Source organism: Sander lucioperca, chromosome 3 (assembly GCF_008315115.2).
Source record: "Sander lucioperca isolate FBNREF2018 chromosome 3, SLUC_FBN_1.2, whole genome shotgun sequence".
NCBI classification, from domain to species: Eukaryota; Metazoa; Chordata; class Actinopteri; order Perciformes; family Percidae; genus Sander; species Sander lucioperca.
In genome coordinates, this window is record NC_050175.1 from 22,364,290 (window position 1) to 22,380,821 (window position 16,532).

Genomic DNA, 16,532 nt, shown 5'->3' on the forward strand with positions numbered 1-16,532 from the left:
ACACACACACACACACACACACACACACACACACACACACACACACACACACACACACACACACCTTTCATCACCCCCTTGCCTCTCCTCCCACACATACCTCTCACTTTTTTCCATTCCTTATTTATTTACTCTGTTTTTCTCACTCCTCTTGCATCATCATCAACATCCATCTTTTCCCACATTTCTGATGATCTCTGCCACATTTATTTGCTTGTTTCTGTGCCAGAGATACAGTGCAGCAATCATTAAGCAACAGAGTCATGAAAAAGTTTTCAGATGTACAGTAACATGACAAAATGTGTCTAATTTTCAGTCAAGTCACTTTGGTTGTGATAACATGGTTCATCAGTTTAACTGCTGAGATATAGTGACAATGCAAAACTGCAAGTAAAACCACTTATTCAGAAGGCGAAACAAGGTGAAATCTTTTAAAACTCATGTGTAATCAAACTATGGTAAGTATTCCAATCCCAAATTCACAAAATACATCAGATTTTACAATTTTGTGAGATTGCAATTCGCTTGAATTTAAAAAAATAGAAGAATTAAGTGTTGACATGAAAAAGTCATTTTATATGACTAACGCACAAACAGGTCTTCAGAGACCTGGATAATAATGTCGATGATATATCACAAAGGGGACAAAGTTGTGTACTTATATAAAAGTTATCTCTTCTTGTGAGAGAAAACTGTAAAGAATAGCCTATTCATAGTATAGAGGATTAGGATTGGCACAAAATTATGACGTCTATGATACAGCAGGCATGAGCCAAGGCTTTGTTAGGGATTCACTGCACCTTTTCCCTCAAAGTCCCTTGATTTAGTCCTTTCTCCTTTTCTTCCTCTCTCCATCTCTTTCATTGCCTTCCTCCCTCTATCTGGGCCCGCTGTAAGGATGTGCTAGTGCTAGATGGCAGTTCCTTATTGTAGGGTGTCTATATGAGTGTATGTGTTTTGTGTGTGTGTGTGTGTGTGTGTGTGTGTGTGTGTGTGTGTGTGTATGTGTGTGTGTGTGTGTGTGTGGCTGATAAGACCCAGGGAGAAGAGCCAGCGTGCCGACATATTCTTGCCACCACGGTTATCGCCCGTCGCAGCTGTGCCTGAGCTCTGCGACATCTGCTCCCTCACAGGAAGCCTATGCTGCAGCTCACAACACCTCACACACACATGCACATGCACGAAAACACATTACTATTGCTTCTTTTCCATACAGTGTGAACATATCGCTGGATACACACACACACACACACACACACACACACACACACACACACACACACACACACACACACACACACACACACACACAGTTATAGCAGGTAAACTACTTGAGAGAAAGAGCTGTGTTTACGGTTCACATTGACACATTTTGATTTCCTCAGTGTGTGCATTTGTGCGTGTGTGTGAAAGACAGATGCATGGGTTGGAGCACTGATACTCTACCAGAGTTCTACTGGGTTTTTATCACAGAATTACAGGGGGGATGCTTATGACTAAGCCTAATTATAGAGGCCCTATCGCTGCAACGTTCACAAAGCTCATTACTGCCAAGAGACGGCAGGCGCTGCAGGTAATTCACTACGTTGGGTATTAGTGGCTTACAGTTTCTACATATTTAGAGTCTCTAAAATTGAGCCTTTAATGTCTGATTCTTAATGCATCTCTCTCTCCTCGAACTCTTTGCTGAATCAAGTGAAGGTTTTCATTTTTACCTAAAGGCACTACTTCAGTGTTTTCAGTGCTTTAAGAATCAATTACACATTATATTCTCTTCCCTTTTTCCTGGATGTCTTTCACATATCCCTCATCCGTCTGCAAAATACCCCCTTAAAGTTTTTGCTCTGTCATTCACTGTGATGCACCCTCATGACCTGCATGTGTATTATGAAGCCATTGAAGCTGAACTGTGAAACTCAAGAATCTAATTCTGTTCCTTGCAGCTGTATGGGGATGCCCAGAGGAAGGCCCCCAACCACTCAATGCTCTAAAAACCTCTTTCCCTTTACTTTCCAGTGCCATGGGACAAATGAGCTCCACTGGGCTTGTTAACAATAATGACAAATGTATTTGTGCTTGACAGCTTATATGAGGACCATATTCCTTGACAACAAGAGAACGCTGTTGAGAGAAATTGCACTTCATGGTGGCCAATTGAATCCTGATTCAGGATTCAATTTGATCGCTAAAGTGACTGTGTTTAATATAAAATAAATATGATAAATAAAATACAGTAAATAGCTAAATGCACTGGGAAACAAACCTTAGATCATTTTACACTTAATTGCTTTGGAGAAGAAAACTCATTTAGATGGCAATGTTTGATGTCATTCTAACCTTGAAACCCCAGCTTCAATCATCAAATAACAGGTCTACTCACAAGATGAAGAAACCTCACATTGCCCTTATAGCATGCGGCACTAAGTTAACACAAACTGATTATCTGTCAATCACTCCTACTTAATGAGCAGACCTGACAGCTGTGGGACGCTCCATCCCTCATCATAGTAACACACTGCCAAAAGATTTCATGAAACAGGTCCTTTAGATGACAAGCTCCTACCTTCACTACATCTGTAGTAGCTGCTAGTTGCCAGGTTTAGATCAAGGCTTCCATGCTGGGGTCTGTGGGCAGTGTGTTTATCCCTCAGCTCTCTGTGGCTGATCAGTGTGACCGTGGGGACACGTGGAGCACAAGCTGGAGTAGAGGAAGCCCCAGCTCTCAGGTTGGCCTTCTTCTGGCGCTCCAAATGGACTTTGGAAGACATGTTCGGACCTTCAAATCTCCACTGCTAAGATCTCCAATTTCTTTGTGAGGTGAAGGGATTCAAGCTTAGGTGACACACTGTTCGTGTAAAGCACTATATGCACATTGGCATATCTATAGGTCCAAGCAGTGTAGCGAAGACAATCAGTGTTAAAACTCTTTCATATGTCTTTAAGGCTTTGCATGTTGTTCCTCATAATATTCAGCCAGTTTGACGTTGTTGCCCATGTAGATCATTGTATGAACCACTGAACAGCCATGCAAGGAACTATCTGTTGTCAAAGCTCCAAACTGAGAAAAACAAGAGGTTGCTTCCTCTTCTTCCTTTCACCTCTTCATTAAAAACTGTGATCTGTGTTGTATTATTCCTTGATTCCTCTGGTATTTTTTCTTTGCTTCATGTCTGCATACAACTGTGAAAAAATGATAGTTGTGTGTTGATAGCCACGAGTAACTGCCTGCTGTCCTCAGCTCCAAGTCTCTTTTGCTGTCCCCTTTAGATGTAATTGCCACGTCTCGTGTTCACATCTACCTTTCTTTCTTGTTTTCCATTCATCTGGTTCCCTCGATCTCTCTTCGTACCTTTCCAGCAGAGTGTGCGTGAGAGAGTGTGTGTTTGTCAGTGGCAGGTCAGCTAGTCTCGCGGCTCTGGCTGAGGGGCTGTGCTCTAATCGGAACCCTCCTCCTCCCCTGCCTGCCACTGACGCTCAAAAGAGAAGTGTGTGTTAGTCAGTTTGTGTGTGTTTTTGCGTGTTGCAGGACTGCAGCCCCTGGGGAGGCCAGGCAGCAGAACTGGTTGCGGTGATAGCAGCAGACAGCAGAAGGGCCTGGGTCTCCATCTGGGCTTCCTCTGTCAGGAACCAGCTGTGTCTGTGGCCAGCAGCCACTCCTCCCCTCCTTGCATCCTTCCCTCCTTGCATCACCTGTTCTAACCCCTCTTCATTTGCTTCTGTGCACCTTGCTTAATGACCATTATAACACTTTCTGTTGTCCCATCTTCAAAAACTCATCCTTCTTGTCCATCCATCTGCTCATCTTTAGTGTTATTGTTAGGCTCTTCTTCGCTAGCATCCATCTTTGGCATTTATTGTATGCATGATAGTTCACAGTAAAGTGCAACAGAAAGTACAGCCAATGGTTTTGTGGTTAAATGATAATGAATGATGATAATACATGATATTTGCAACTTACAGTTCACCAAAGTTGAACTACGTGAAGGATGATTGCAGCAATTCCATGTAAATTTTTTTTGGTATACAATTTTGCATCATAAATGCTGATGTGATCACATACTGTAGGCTACTTGGAACCCCAATATTTTGCATATAATTTTAACATCCACATCTTTTATCTAGGTATAGTCATCATACACCATACATCTCACATTAACTTCTAATAGACACACTGTATTTCTATAGGAGATAGTTTGCAAATAACTGCATGCACTAAAGTTGTCAGTTTAAAGTGGAATTTAAAATGTTCCTGTGCTTCCCCTAATCCTAAAAGCTGGCGGGAGGAGGATTGAACAAGTCTCCATTGCACTGTTTCCATTGGTTTTCCTGGCAAATGTAAGTCCAATATTCATTGGACTTTTAGCCCTGGTTTGATCAACCAACTACAGAGAAAAATATCTGGGCTGAGCTTGTTATATGATTGACTTCCTTCACAAGCTATACTTTGGCTCTCAGTCATTTTGTGTTGGACAGAGCCGTGAGACTTAACCTTTCAGATATTCAAGCTAGAAATTCAAAACAACTAGCTAAAAGAGCCCAAAAGCTGCATAAAACTGCAAAGCTGGCCATTCCTTTTTCCTGGGTTGTATGTTATTAATGACCATATTGTTAAAATTAATAATAATTCACACATTTTCAATATTAAAAGAAAAAAAGGTAAGGAAAAGTGAAACTTTTACAGTAAAGTAGCTAGCAAAGAAAAAAAATCAAAATGAATGTTCAACAAAACACTGCAAAAGCAGTTACATTGAAACTTTCCATTCAAACATAATTTCGATTGAACATTTCAACAGAAATTCCCATCACAATTTCGTTTTTGAGTTTGATGTGGACAGCTCATCCCACCCACTCCATGTTTACTTCTCATTTCACACATTCCAGATAAACAGAGACTTTTCCCTTCAAAGTCATTCCAATGAAATAGACAAGAATTAGGGGCCAAGGTAGTTTCTTTGATCATATAATTTTAACTTTTTTATTCAACCCCCCAGCACACTACACCATGTGGGTGACAGTAAGCAGTCAGCTCTAAATAGACTAAAAGCACGCCTGTTCTGGGAAAAGACATATGCTGAAACACTGCTATTTTACATTTAGAATCAAAGATGCTAAAGTAAACTACACAAGCTTGAACAGCTGAAAGGGTGTTTCATGTGAAACTCTAGTAACATTGTAGACATCACCCTCTTGACCTCTGACCCCACAGGACTCATTAACTCCTAACCCAGACGGAGTGGTCTGTGCATTCACACATACGCACATTACCACATTTTTTGGAGCAAGTAGTGGGCTGATGAGAGAAGTGAGAGGGGATGTGAGTACACAGATGTGCCAAGAGCCTGGTGGAAATCAACACATATGGTCATCAGCAGAGAGGAAGTGAGAGAAACTCATGTTGCTGTCTTTGGGCGTGGGGGACGGAGAGAAAGAGAGAGGGGGGGGGAGCTGATTTCTCTATAAACCCACAGTCGATACAGCAAAGAAAATGTAGGTGCTTTTTTATTTTCAACAAACCAATAAGATTTCCCAAATGTACAAGTGTTCATGCATAAGACATTCACATGTTGTCAATATAAATGCCAATAATAGTGAAATCAAAGTGCAAATTATATTTTATTTGAATCACCAGAGCAACTGATTAAATTTAGGCATGGGCTCTTTTTGGGTTAAGTAGGCGAGCCCTGTAACTACAGTAGTAGTCAGCAAAATGAGAATGAAACATACACCTTTTGCAGTATATGAACCGCGTGAGAACACATCAGGTGGTAGGGCAGGGGGAGAGTGGATGTTCATTACAGGTTTGGGAACAGACGACAAGATACAGGTGCAGATAATGGGGTAAGTCAGAAAAATGGCAAAATCAAGGGCATACTGACTCGAGGACGGATAGTTTTAACCTCACTTGATTGGATGATGTGAACCAAGAGGGATTTATCTAGACAGTTTTGAACTGATGAGATAATTGTGGGAGGAGGACAAGGATATGAACGGAAAGAGCACAGAGGCGTAGTTAAACTAATTAAAGGGAGCAAAGAATGGCAGAGTAAAAGAAACAGATTTGGGAATAAAGTGATTGAATGCACGCTAAGCCCCATATGAGCTACAAATTAAAAACTCAAAAGTTATTTCACTTACTTTCAACATGGCATCGGGTAGAAGAACATATTTTCTCCAAATCTTATGCCTGTACTTACTTGTGAATGTAGTTTGTGATGATGATGTAACCCCTCCATAACTCACCACCCTTTTGCCCATATGGGAGGTTATATGTACATAAGCATAATGGAATAAAAGGCTGGAAACAGATTTTTTTTTTAAAGACTATTTTAGGACAGCTGAAGACAGCAAAGGGCCACAGGTCGGAGTCGAACCCTGGCCCGCTGTGTCGAGGAATAAACCTATATATATGGGCGCTTGCTCCACCAGGTGAGATACCCAGGCACCCCAGATATTTTTTTAAACTAATCTTTATTATATCAAATTTAAATCCTTCATTGCAAAAAGACAAGATTTTAGATGGATGTATTTTTTGCCTGTGTATCCCAACCTGCTCGCCTGATAAACACACAAACACAAACACACACATATACACACATATACACACACACACACACACACACACACACACACACACACACACACACACACAATTTACCTGTTATAGAAGCCTTGCTCCTTTGCCCCCCTCCCCTCAGATGTTGGCAGGTATAAAATGAGTTTTTGGAGAGAGAGAGATAATGATTCCCCCATAATCACCAGAGGCCAGCTCTGGTTCTGGCAGGTGCTATCACAGTGGCGACCCAGTGGTGCCTTCTCCCCTGAGATAAGGTCAGGGGGATGACGAGAGGGAGGATTGGTGGAGGGAGGAGCAGGGGAGGAGAGAACAGGGCAGAGGGGGGCAAAACGTGTGTTGCAGGCGGGCGGCTAGCCTTGGCTTATCTCCCCCCAGCGGCTGCCGCTACTGGCTCCCAGATGCGGCGGGCCAGAGCAGCCGTGTCAGAGAGATCCCTCTATCAGCGACAAACAGGCACCCCTCGCAAAATACAAACCAGCAGGAGGACACACCAGGACTTCATTACCTCTTTAAAACTTCAATCAGCACGCAGAAGAGAAGCTAAATAATCAGCAACTTTGTTTGTATATCAGAAAAGCATCAAATCTGTCTTTCTTGCTTTCTAGCTAGGTTATTAATTGTCATACCAACACAATTTCCTAACGTTGATGGAGAACAAGTTTTTTTCCATTATGAATGTAAACACCTACAGAGTTCTTTCAGCATGTTGGTCAGAGGGTAGACCAGATGCAACTTTTCACCTTGTACAGCGAAAGCAAAGCATGTGAAAGTCAGTGGTCGGGATGGCTGGCGTCTGCCGGCTGGTGGCCCAAAGCAGCCATATGGTGAAGCGTCTTGCCTGCCTGCGACACACCTGGTCACCACTAACCAGCTGAACTCTTCAACTCCACAGCTGTCCTTATAGCACTTTGAGCCAACACATACTCCACTGTTGTACAAAATGTAAAGGTTCTGAAAGGTTTTGCTTCTAATACATCTAATTGCAAGTGATCGCTTGCAAATTGTTTATACACATTTACAAGCTGCAGAAACGTCAGAAAACACAGCTATGGAATAACATGAAACGTAAAACTAACAGTGCTATAACTGTGAGGGTGATTTTCTTTTCATAACAGTTGAAACCTCACAAATGTTAACCTACTTTGCATACTCTATATCGACGATGATTCATTTAGGGGATTGCTCCAGTGCCGCCGGAAGATCCGCCGGATGTCCCTCATTTTCGGTTACCTTTTGCTTTCTTCGTGTTGGCATTCTAAACTCTGGTCGATTTATGAGTACTATGGTTAACTGCTCTCAGATCTCTGCAGGGTAAATCAAAACAGCTAGCTAGACTATCTGTCCAATCTGAGTTTTCTGTTGCATGACTAAATCAACTTTTGAACGTTCCACCAAAACAAGTTCTTTCCAGAGGCTATTTTGCAGAGGCACCATTATTGCGGATTGTGATTGGTTTCAAGAAATGCCAATAAACCATTGCACATTTTTCTCCTATCCCGGAGTGCTGTGTGGACTAGCCACACTACCTTCCTTCGCAGCGCTGTGGAAGAAGGTCTGGCAATGCGAGACAATACTTTGGCTAAATAAACCAAATAAATTCACCTCTGAATTATTTGAATTATCTCAGAAAGATTTTGAATGATTATTTTGTACACTAGAATAATACTATGAAGAAAGGACATTGTCATAAGAGCTTTCACAATACTCAAACATTACGTTTCTCTTTGGATGGTGCAAAATAAGATGATGATGCAGTCCACAGAACTGATAGTTTCAATGATAACTTTTTATACTAAGGCCTCACTTAACTAGTTTCATTGTAAGCTTCAACAACATTTCATGGGATAGTTCACCATAGAATATTTAGGTGGCTAGAGTTTGCATTTGTTTCCATTTGCCCACAGTGAGACAGGATCAATGATAACCCTCAAGTGTCTCTTCCAGAGGGAGTTACTGCAATGAATTTGGACCAACATAAAGAAGAGAAAACACAGTATCCTCTGGCAACCTCCTTCTTTCACTATAAACCGGATAAGTCAGTTGAGGCTTGTTCACCTTCTCTCTCTCTAGAGTTTTTATAATACACACCTGTTTGGCACAGACAGCATCAGAAAAACCTCCAGATCTTAACAGAACTCTATAAGTTAAACCGTCCCCATCTGTCACAGTTGAGCTCCACACAGATGCACACTGAACGCCTCCTCTCTCTTATCCTTCATACAGCAGACTTGGCACTCATTCAAGAACTGTCAAAGCACACCTGCTAAATTAAGCCTGTTCTCATACTTGCACACAAACACACACACACACACACACACACACACACACACACACACACACACACACACACAGACACAAGTTCAGGAGTACGCAGTGTATAAACACATGCACAAATTGACACACATGACCATACACACACACACACACACACACACACACACACACACACACACACACACACACACACACACACACACACACACACACACACACACTGGTATATGCTCACAGTGATATTACAGTACTAAAAACATTAATTCATTTTTCTAAACCATATTGGCAAAAATAATATACAAATGTGCAATTTACAGCAAAGATAAGACTGATGTTATAATTCAATCACAAACCATGTTTAAAACTGTTACTGTTTTTGTGTTTTTTTTTACTCTTCTGGCTGCTTGACTACAGAAATGTATGAACGTATTTCTTTCATGCCTCTCTGGAAAAGGATATTTGACGGTTTATGATGGACTTATTAGATCAGAAATTAAATGAAAAATGCAATGTGTTACATTGAAGCTGATGTATTTATATTATAAAATGATATACGGCAGGTTTAATATGCCTCTGTCAAAATTAACCCCATTTTACTGCCCTAAACTCTGATCTATTGATGCCCACCTCTCTTGACCCCCTTAAACCCAGCCTGGCCCCTCTCTTGTGGCCCGTGGCATGCACAGCCGCTGAGCTGCTCTAAATAGGTGCCACTGTGAATTGGAGACAGATGGAAACGAAGGTTCCCTGCAGAGTGGTTCCCCTGCAGCTGTGCTGTGTACCCGGTGCCAGGGAGTGATGACAGCTCAGCAAGGGGGCACCCAGAGACATCGAAGACATCACCATCTCTGTCTCACTTCCTCACATACTCACACACACACACACACACACACACACACACACACACACACACACACACACACACACACACACACACACACACACAGGCTGTGCAAAGGTGCAAAGAGGAGGGGTGTTAGCTCCAATACCAGCCTCCAGGAATGTGAAAGTAGAGATTTAAGTGAGGAGACAAGCGATAGACTGCTATAACACATTTCCACTGCTCCATGGCAACTAATCAAACAGACACACTAGAACATGCCTAAAGACTGATACATTAAACATTAGCCCACTGCCCTACTACTAATAAGCCTACTACAGTTTTTTTCGATTGCTTAACAACAGTGGGCACAACTGGAGCCACATGTGCAAAACTCTAACTGCACAGCAGCAGTTCATGTGGACCAAACTCTAGTTTGTTTTTCATTACTTAAACACAGTTTTCAAAAGTCTACACACTTATCCCATGGCTTTAACCACAATCTGCACAGCACTGTAAATGTACAGCACTTTGTTCAACACACTGCTGTCAAAACTGTTAACCACACATTCAAAACAGAATGGATTTCAGTCTGGTGCATTTCAAACACTGCTGATTTCAGCTGAAAGCCTAAGCAGGTGTCTTGTTTTAGACTTGTTAGTGAACACATACTGTATATATAAGGAAAGCTCTAAAAACAGTGAACAGGTAAAAGAGCAAAGATACCAACATGTCCAGGTAAGATGTCTGAGGTTACATAGCTATAAAAAACGTGGAAAGCACTACATTTACTACAATAAAACTGCGCACTTACTGTTTTTTTTTAGAAAGTAATGGAGGTGAAAACAATGGAAACACCACATTAATTTGTATTTATAGATGATGCAGGTGCATGGCAAGAGCGGACACCCAATGTGATGATGAAAACTTGTCACATGATGCTGGAGAGAGGCAGGATTAGCCCCACAATTCTTTGTTATTATTATGTACCTTTAGTTTGTAACTTTTTTTCCCCCAGTAATTACATAATTTACTACAGATAAAATAAAAAATATATATCTATTGAAGCAAACTCGATTTTCATTCCTTCTTGTTTACATAAAAGACTGGTATGTTATAAAATAAAATATATGTGAAAGAATTTCACTCTTTTCTTTAAAGAAAATATCAGTAAGTGTAAAGTCACTTACATTTTTCAAACTGTAAAGATTAAAAGATTTCTGTATTGGTGTTGTATGATTAATGATAAACTGTTTAGCTCAGGTGACTGTTGGTAATGCAGACTGTGGTTTGAGTTTTGCACATGTGGCTTCAGTTGTGACCAGTGTCGTTTAGCAATTGAAAAAAAAAAACTTTAATACTAATTAAATGAGAAATGAAGTGAGGTGTACAGTGCTGGCCATTGTAGGAGTCTCACATTGTGACTAGTACTACTTGTGATTAGTATTAGTGGCATTAGTAATAGTTTCTAACAATTATGGACATTTTTTAGGAAATATGATTAGTCTTATAAATACGCTTTGTTGCCAATAGTTACAGTATATGAGCCGATTGATACAAATGTCTTAACTGTCTGGTAAGTATGAAACTACAACCAGCAGCTGGTTACCTTAGCATAAAGATTAAAAACAGCGGACGACAGCTAACCTGTCTCTGTCTAAAGGGAACAAAATCTGCCTACCAGCACCTCTTAAATCCCTCATTAAAACTCTAAGTCATATAACTACTAGTCATGCTACTAGCCAGTAAACAAACAATTGTAAAATGTGGTGAAGTCAACACTCCCAGATCTGTGAGACAGAACCATGCGCTTTGATCAAGGTGTGTGTGTGTGTGTGTGTGTGTGTGTGTGTGTGTGTGTGTGTGTGTGTGTGTGTGTGTGTGTGTGTGTGTGCGCGTGTGTGTGTGTGTGTGTGTGTGTGTGTGTGTGTGTGTGTGTGTGTTCTTGTTTAACTATATTCGTGGGGTCCAAAAACCGTGAATACAATATACTTGTGGGTCTGCTTTGTGGGGCCAAAATGCTGGACCCCACAACTTTAAAGGGCTGTTTGAGGGTTAAGACTTGGTTTTAGGATTAGGGTTAGAATTAGGTTATGGTAAGGGTGGGGTAACGGTTAAGGTTAGGCATTTAGTTGTGATGGTTAAGGTTAGGGTAAGGGGCTAGGGAATGCATTATGTCAATGACGATTCCCCACAAAGATAGTGCCACGCACTATTTGTGTGTGTGTGTGTGTGTGTGTGTGTGTGTGTGTGTGTGTGTGTGTGAGAGAGAGAGAGAGAGAGAGAGAGAGAGAGAGCAAAAGAGAGAGTGAGGCTTTCAAAATTTACCTGCAGCTAATTGGCCTTGTCTCGCAGTCTGACATATTGTGTTCAGGGTCATGTATATTTCATGAGAGGAGACTTCCGTTAAAGGTCATTGTGGAATTTTCAAATGAAGAGACACCTGCTTAATTCAAACACTGAGATTGTATGAATTATCAACTCTTTGCCTAAGTTTCAACTCTCTCTGCGGGGGAAATACAATAGTGGATGGTTTGGAGCCATCCACTCTATTGAACACAATCATTTTTTGCAATTACAATGTACTGAAAATGATTATTCGCATAAAATTGTTGGAATCCTCAGAGTGGTTACTATTACATTGAATTGTTTTGTGTTAGTGTGTGTGTGTGTGTGTGTGTGTGTGTGTGTGTGTGTGTGTGTGTGTGTGTGTTAACGTGTGTGTCACTTTGTGCTGAGAGAGAGAAACAGGGGGGAATGGGGTGAGATGTAGAAAGTGTTAGGGTGCTCCTGCTCATTAGAGCTGTATTTTACACATAGAAGGGAGTCCAGGGAGTACTTCTCTTTGATCTGCTTTGCATAAACCAATCCAATCTAACACAGCTTGTGAAGAAAAATCAATTAAATTATCCTTAATTGGACTGACAGTGCACTCCAAAGTAGAACAGCAATCAATATTAAAGATGAAAAATGAAGCCAAAGGCCATCTCACTCCATTGATTTGCCATGAGAAGAGGAGGGATCTAGATATTATTGCCACATAGGAATATGAGCTATTGAGCTCCATAATGTTGTTATTGTCTCAGTATTGAAATGGATAGGCTTGAAGTGAGCATGGGCTGACAGCGCCAATTAAGGTTCACTGATCTGTAAACAGACCTAGGTCAACCGTAGTTGCAAATACTTTCTATGCTTTGTTTATTCCTCTTGAGAACCATATGGTTGAGGTTTGCGTAGTCGGACAACATACAGATACATGTTCTGACATTCAAATACTCTACAACCATTCTATAGTCACTTCTGGGAAACTCATTTGCTGTGTAGGGCAAGTCAGATGAAAAATGGCAACTATCTAATACTTGAAAAAGTCATTACAGTATCTTAAGAATTACTCAACAGCAGAATTCATTAGTTGTAACTTGCTATATTAGTTTTACTTGTATGGCTCGAGGGATGCCAATGTCAATCGGTTAGCCTATTGCACACATATTCATGGCGCCACCACAAGGTTCACATTTGTGGTTTTACAGTAAGTAAAATTTCTTAACAACTATTACATGGATTGCCATTCAATTTTCTTCAGACATTCATGTTCCCCTCAAAATGAATTGTAATCACTTTGTTTATCCATTAAGTTGTTTGCTTCTCTACCCAGCTCAATCAAAGGTTCCTCTACCTTTAGAGTCACTACAACCACAGGTTCCACGTACATAATTTCCTGTATTTGACATGTGAATAAATAGAAAATGAGACATTGTGGTTTGGCAAGCAGCCAGCCTACAGTCTGAATGTAATTTACTGATCATCCACAGCGAGCTTAATTAGCCCTGGTGACTGCAGGCAGCCCTCCAGGAGTTTTTTTCTCTCACAGTGAAGCTGCATGATTCACACACCCTTTGAATAAAAGCTAGGTCATTTCTGATTGTAGGCCTCCCAGTGTAGACACACACGCAAAACAACTTTGGAGCTACTGGAAGGCATAGTCCTCTTTTGGCAGAGGCTAGCTGTGTATGTATGTGTATGCATATGTGTGAGCAGTCTGTCCTCTTTGATTAAGTCCGTTAAACATACTGTTCAGGTGTCATATCATTGTTTTTATTTGCTTTCTTTCTGACTCACTTCATCCTTCTCTGTCCTCTTTCCCCACTGCTGTACAACAGGACAGTAATGTTGCTCATTTCCCCCACACGTTGGCTCAGAAGGCTAGCAGATGGATTGACAGACATGCGTACTAATCAGCAGACAGATGGATTGACCAACCATCAAAAGACAGGCAGATGTTAAGATAGTTAGACAGTGAGATGGAAATACACTTTGCGGTCATGTAGGACCAAAGCATAAAACATATCTTGTAATATCCCAGAGGGGTACAGCACATGATGTTTATTACGTTGGGGCTATTGGGTGTGTACAGTACTGCATTGATGCTAAATCTAGGTAAACAGAGGAAGGAATAATCTCACCTGGTTTCACCTTGTCATGAAATGATGTCAAGCGTCTTGCAAAATCTTTAATGAACAAAGATTAGGTTAATGGGTTAAGGTGAATCCTAACCTGATTGAGTAACTTAATGTTCATTTTAATTCACCAGATATTTAGGAAATTGACTTTGATCAACTCAACATGTGAAGTAATAAGAGGATTAACACAAAAATCTTCCTTTTTAGATTATTTCCTTCACATGTTAATAAGTCAAGGTGTGTTCAGACTGAATGCAAAGGTGGCCCGATTGAATACAAAGAAAATACACAATCAATAGTAAACCTCGTCCCTGAAGTATTTTGGTTTAGTGTCTGTCTGTGTTTATATGTTAACCCAAATTAACTGAAACCAACACTGAGCTGTGAGCCACCAGTGGGTGGTTGGCGATGCAAGAGGATGCCAGGCTGGCCTTACCACTCAGTCAAGGGAGGCAACACTGCAGGAGATGAGTCAAGCTCACCAGGGTGCAGATAATGCCTGCATCCTTTCTTTGGTGTCGGCAACTGATGGCACTGACTATATGTTGGGGACTGTAGAGTAAGTTGTTGGTATAACTGCAAGGCTAAATCTTGATTAATTTCCTACCCTCAACAACAAATTATTTCTCAGACTACTCCCTGTGCTGTGACAAAAGGTGCGAGTTGATAAAGGATTCAGTCCACGTGGAGCAAATCTAAGTGAAGATTCACCTGCAACTTGATTCACCCAACCACTTTATGAACATAAAGAGACAAGCAGTAAAGGGAAAGTCTAGAGGTAAACAACAGTAAAAGCATAGGTTTTAAGATCAGGCCATATTTTAGCTGTCTCACAAACATGTAAAACACACGGTGCAAGTCGGTGCAAATTGTTTGCTAGCTACAGCTAGTGGCAGCTGATGTACATTGTGTGTCATTGCGGAGTGCAAAAACACTTCCATGGTTAACTGCAAGTAAAGCGAGGTAAAATTTGCTTATTATTCATTCTGAATGCAACTTAAAATAGGACTTTCCTTAGAGATTGTGTGTCAAAGACTCAAAGACTGCATCTGTGTTCTTCAGGACCTACAAGTTTAAAAAAAAATAATCCTTGGGGACTGTCATAATATTCATGGCCATTAGTGCTCAGAGAGGGAAAGCGCCCTTCAATGTCAACAGCCTTACATCCCCACCTCTCACTGTCCTCTCCTGCCTGTCAGCTTATCAGGACCCTGGCAGACACTCTGATCAGGGTTGCTAAGCGCTGCCTGTATGTTTGTTTGCTCCTTATCCCACCTTGTGGCATGGCATGCCCCAAGCCCCTCAGTGTACCCTGCATGGAGGAGAAAGATAAAACAAAAAAACTGCCATGAAGATTGCAGAAGAGGCCGTCATCACTGGAGGAATCTGAGTGCCCTTCCCGGAGGAGAGGAGAGGAGAGGAGAGGAGAGGAGAGGAGAGGAGAGGAGAGGAGAGGAGAGGAGAGGAGACATTTGAATGTCATACAAAAAAAGTTTTGTTTAGCTACAGTTTGTCACTGATATTCTTGTCACAGGTGTGCCAGTTAATTGTTTGAAAGCTTTAACTCACTGATTGGCTGCCAAACCCAGTTGCTTTCTGTTTTAGTTGTATTTGCCTGCAGGTGGGATGCAGTTTAAAGCTGGTGTACACAGCTGCCTGGTAATAGTAAGGTACGGCAGTGGGAGAGCGTATATTGTTCATGGGAATCATCCCTTTGGGGCTTGCACCACATCTGGTGCCTTTTGGCTGGTAACATTTCTCCAATAGAATTTCTCTTAAATTCTTTAATGCGTGATGATTGGAGAGACTTTATATCTCTAAAAGCTCTAAAACAGTTGTTGTCAAACTGCTGTGCATGTCACACTAAGCGCTAAGCAAAACCTCCCTAAGTTGTACACCAATTGTGAAAAAGTGAAAAAATAATTGGATTCACCTAAATTATTCCACCTAAATTACTTAATTATTTTTAAACCATTAATTTATCTAGCTTCTTATGCAAAGTTCACATATATCAATGTTAGTATTAGTGCACATAGAATAAGATAAGAAAAACCTCTGGGGATCAACAAAGGTTTATCTAATGTTATCTTCACACATTATCATACATGTGTGCCCATCCTGTATGAGATTCTTGTGTTCAGAAGCCTACTTTTCTGTACCAGTACCAGTTCGAGTGATTTTCAGCTCCTTGATTCATACCATCAGTGGCTCATTCATTAACTGCTCCGCTAAAGCTGACTAGTAACATCCTATTATATTCACATACCTGTACACGGCGGCAATATAACTTTTCATATGATCATTCCAAAAAGTACTTATCTGAGTGTTTTCTAATCTGCCACATCTATGGTTGAGGTTTGGTTGCATTTTGAAACAAATGTTTACCGTTGTTAAGATGAGACAT

At 41.0% G+C, this 16,532-nt stretch overlaps 1 protein-coding gene across 5 annotated transcripts in view; it reads right to left on the minus strand.

Moving 5' to 3' along the window:
- Nucleotides 1-16,532, minus strand: part of cbfa2t3 (CBFA2/RUNX1 partner transcriptional co-repressor 3) — a 64,054-nt gene that overhangs the window by 41,387 nt on the left and 6,135 nt on the right. For 4 of the 5 annotated variants that reach the window (XM_031324165.2, XM_031324168.2, XM_031324167.2 and 1 more), the window contains exon 2: nt 2,564-2,923. In XM_031324165.2, coding sequence (XP_031180025.1) covers nt 2,564-2,768 — 205 coding nt within the window. In that variant the 5' untranslated portion in view covers nt 2,769-2,923. Of the gene's footprint in view, nt 1-2,563; nt 3,469-16,532 lie in introns of those variants that run through there. The other variant, XM_031324170.2, reaches the window with a different exon arrangement.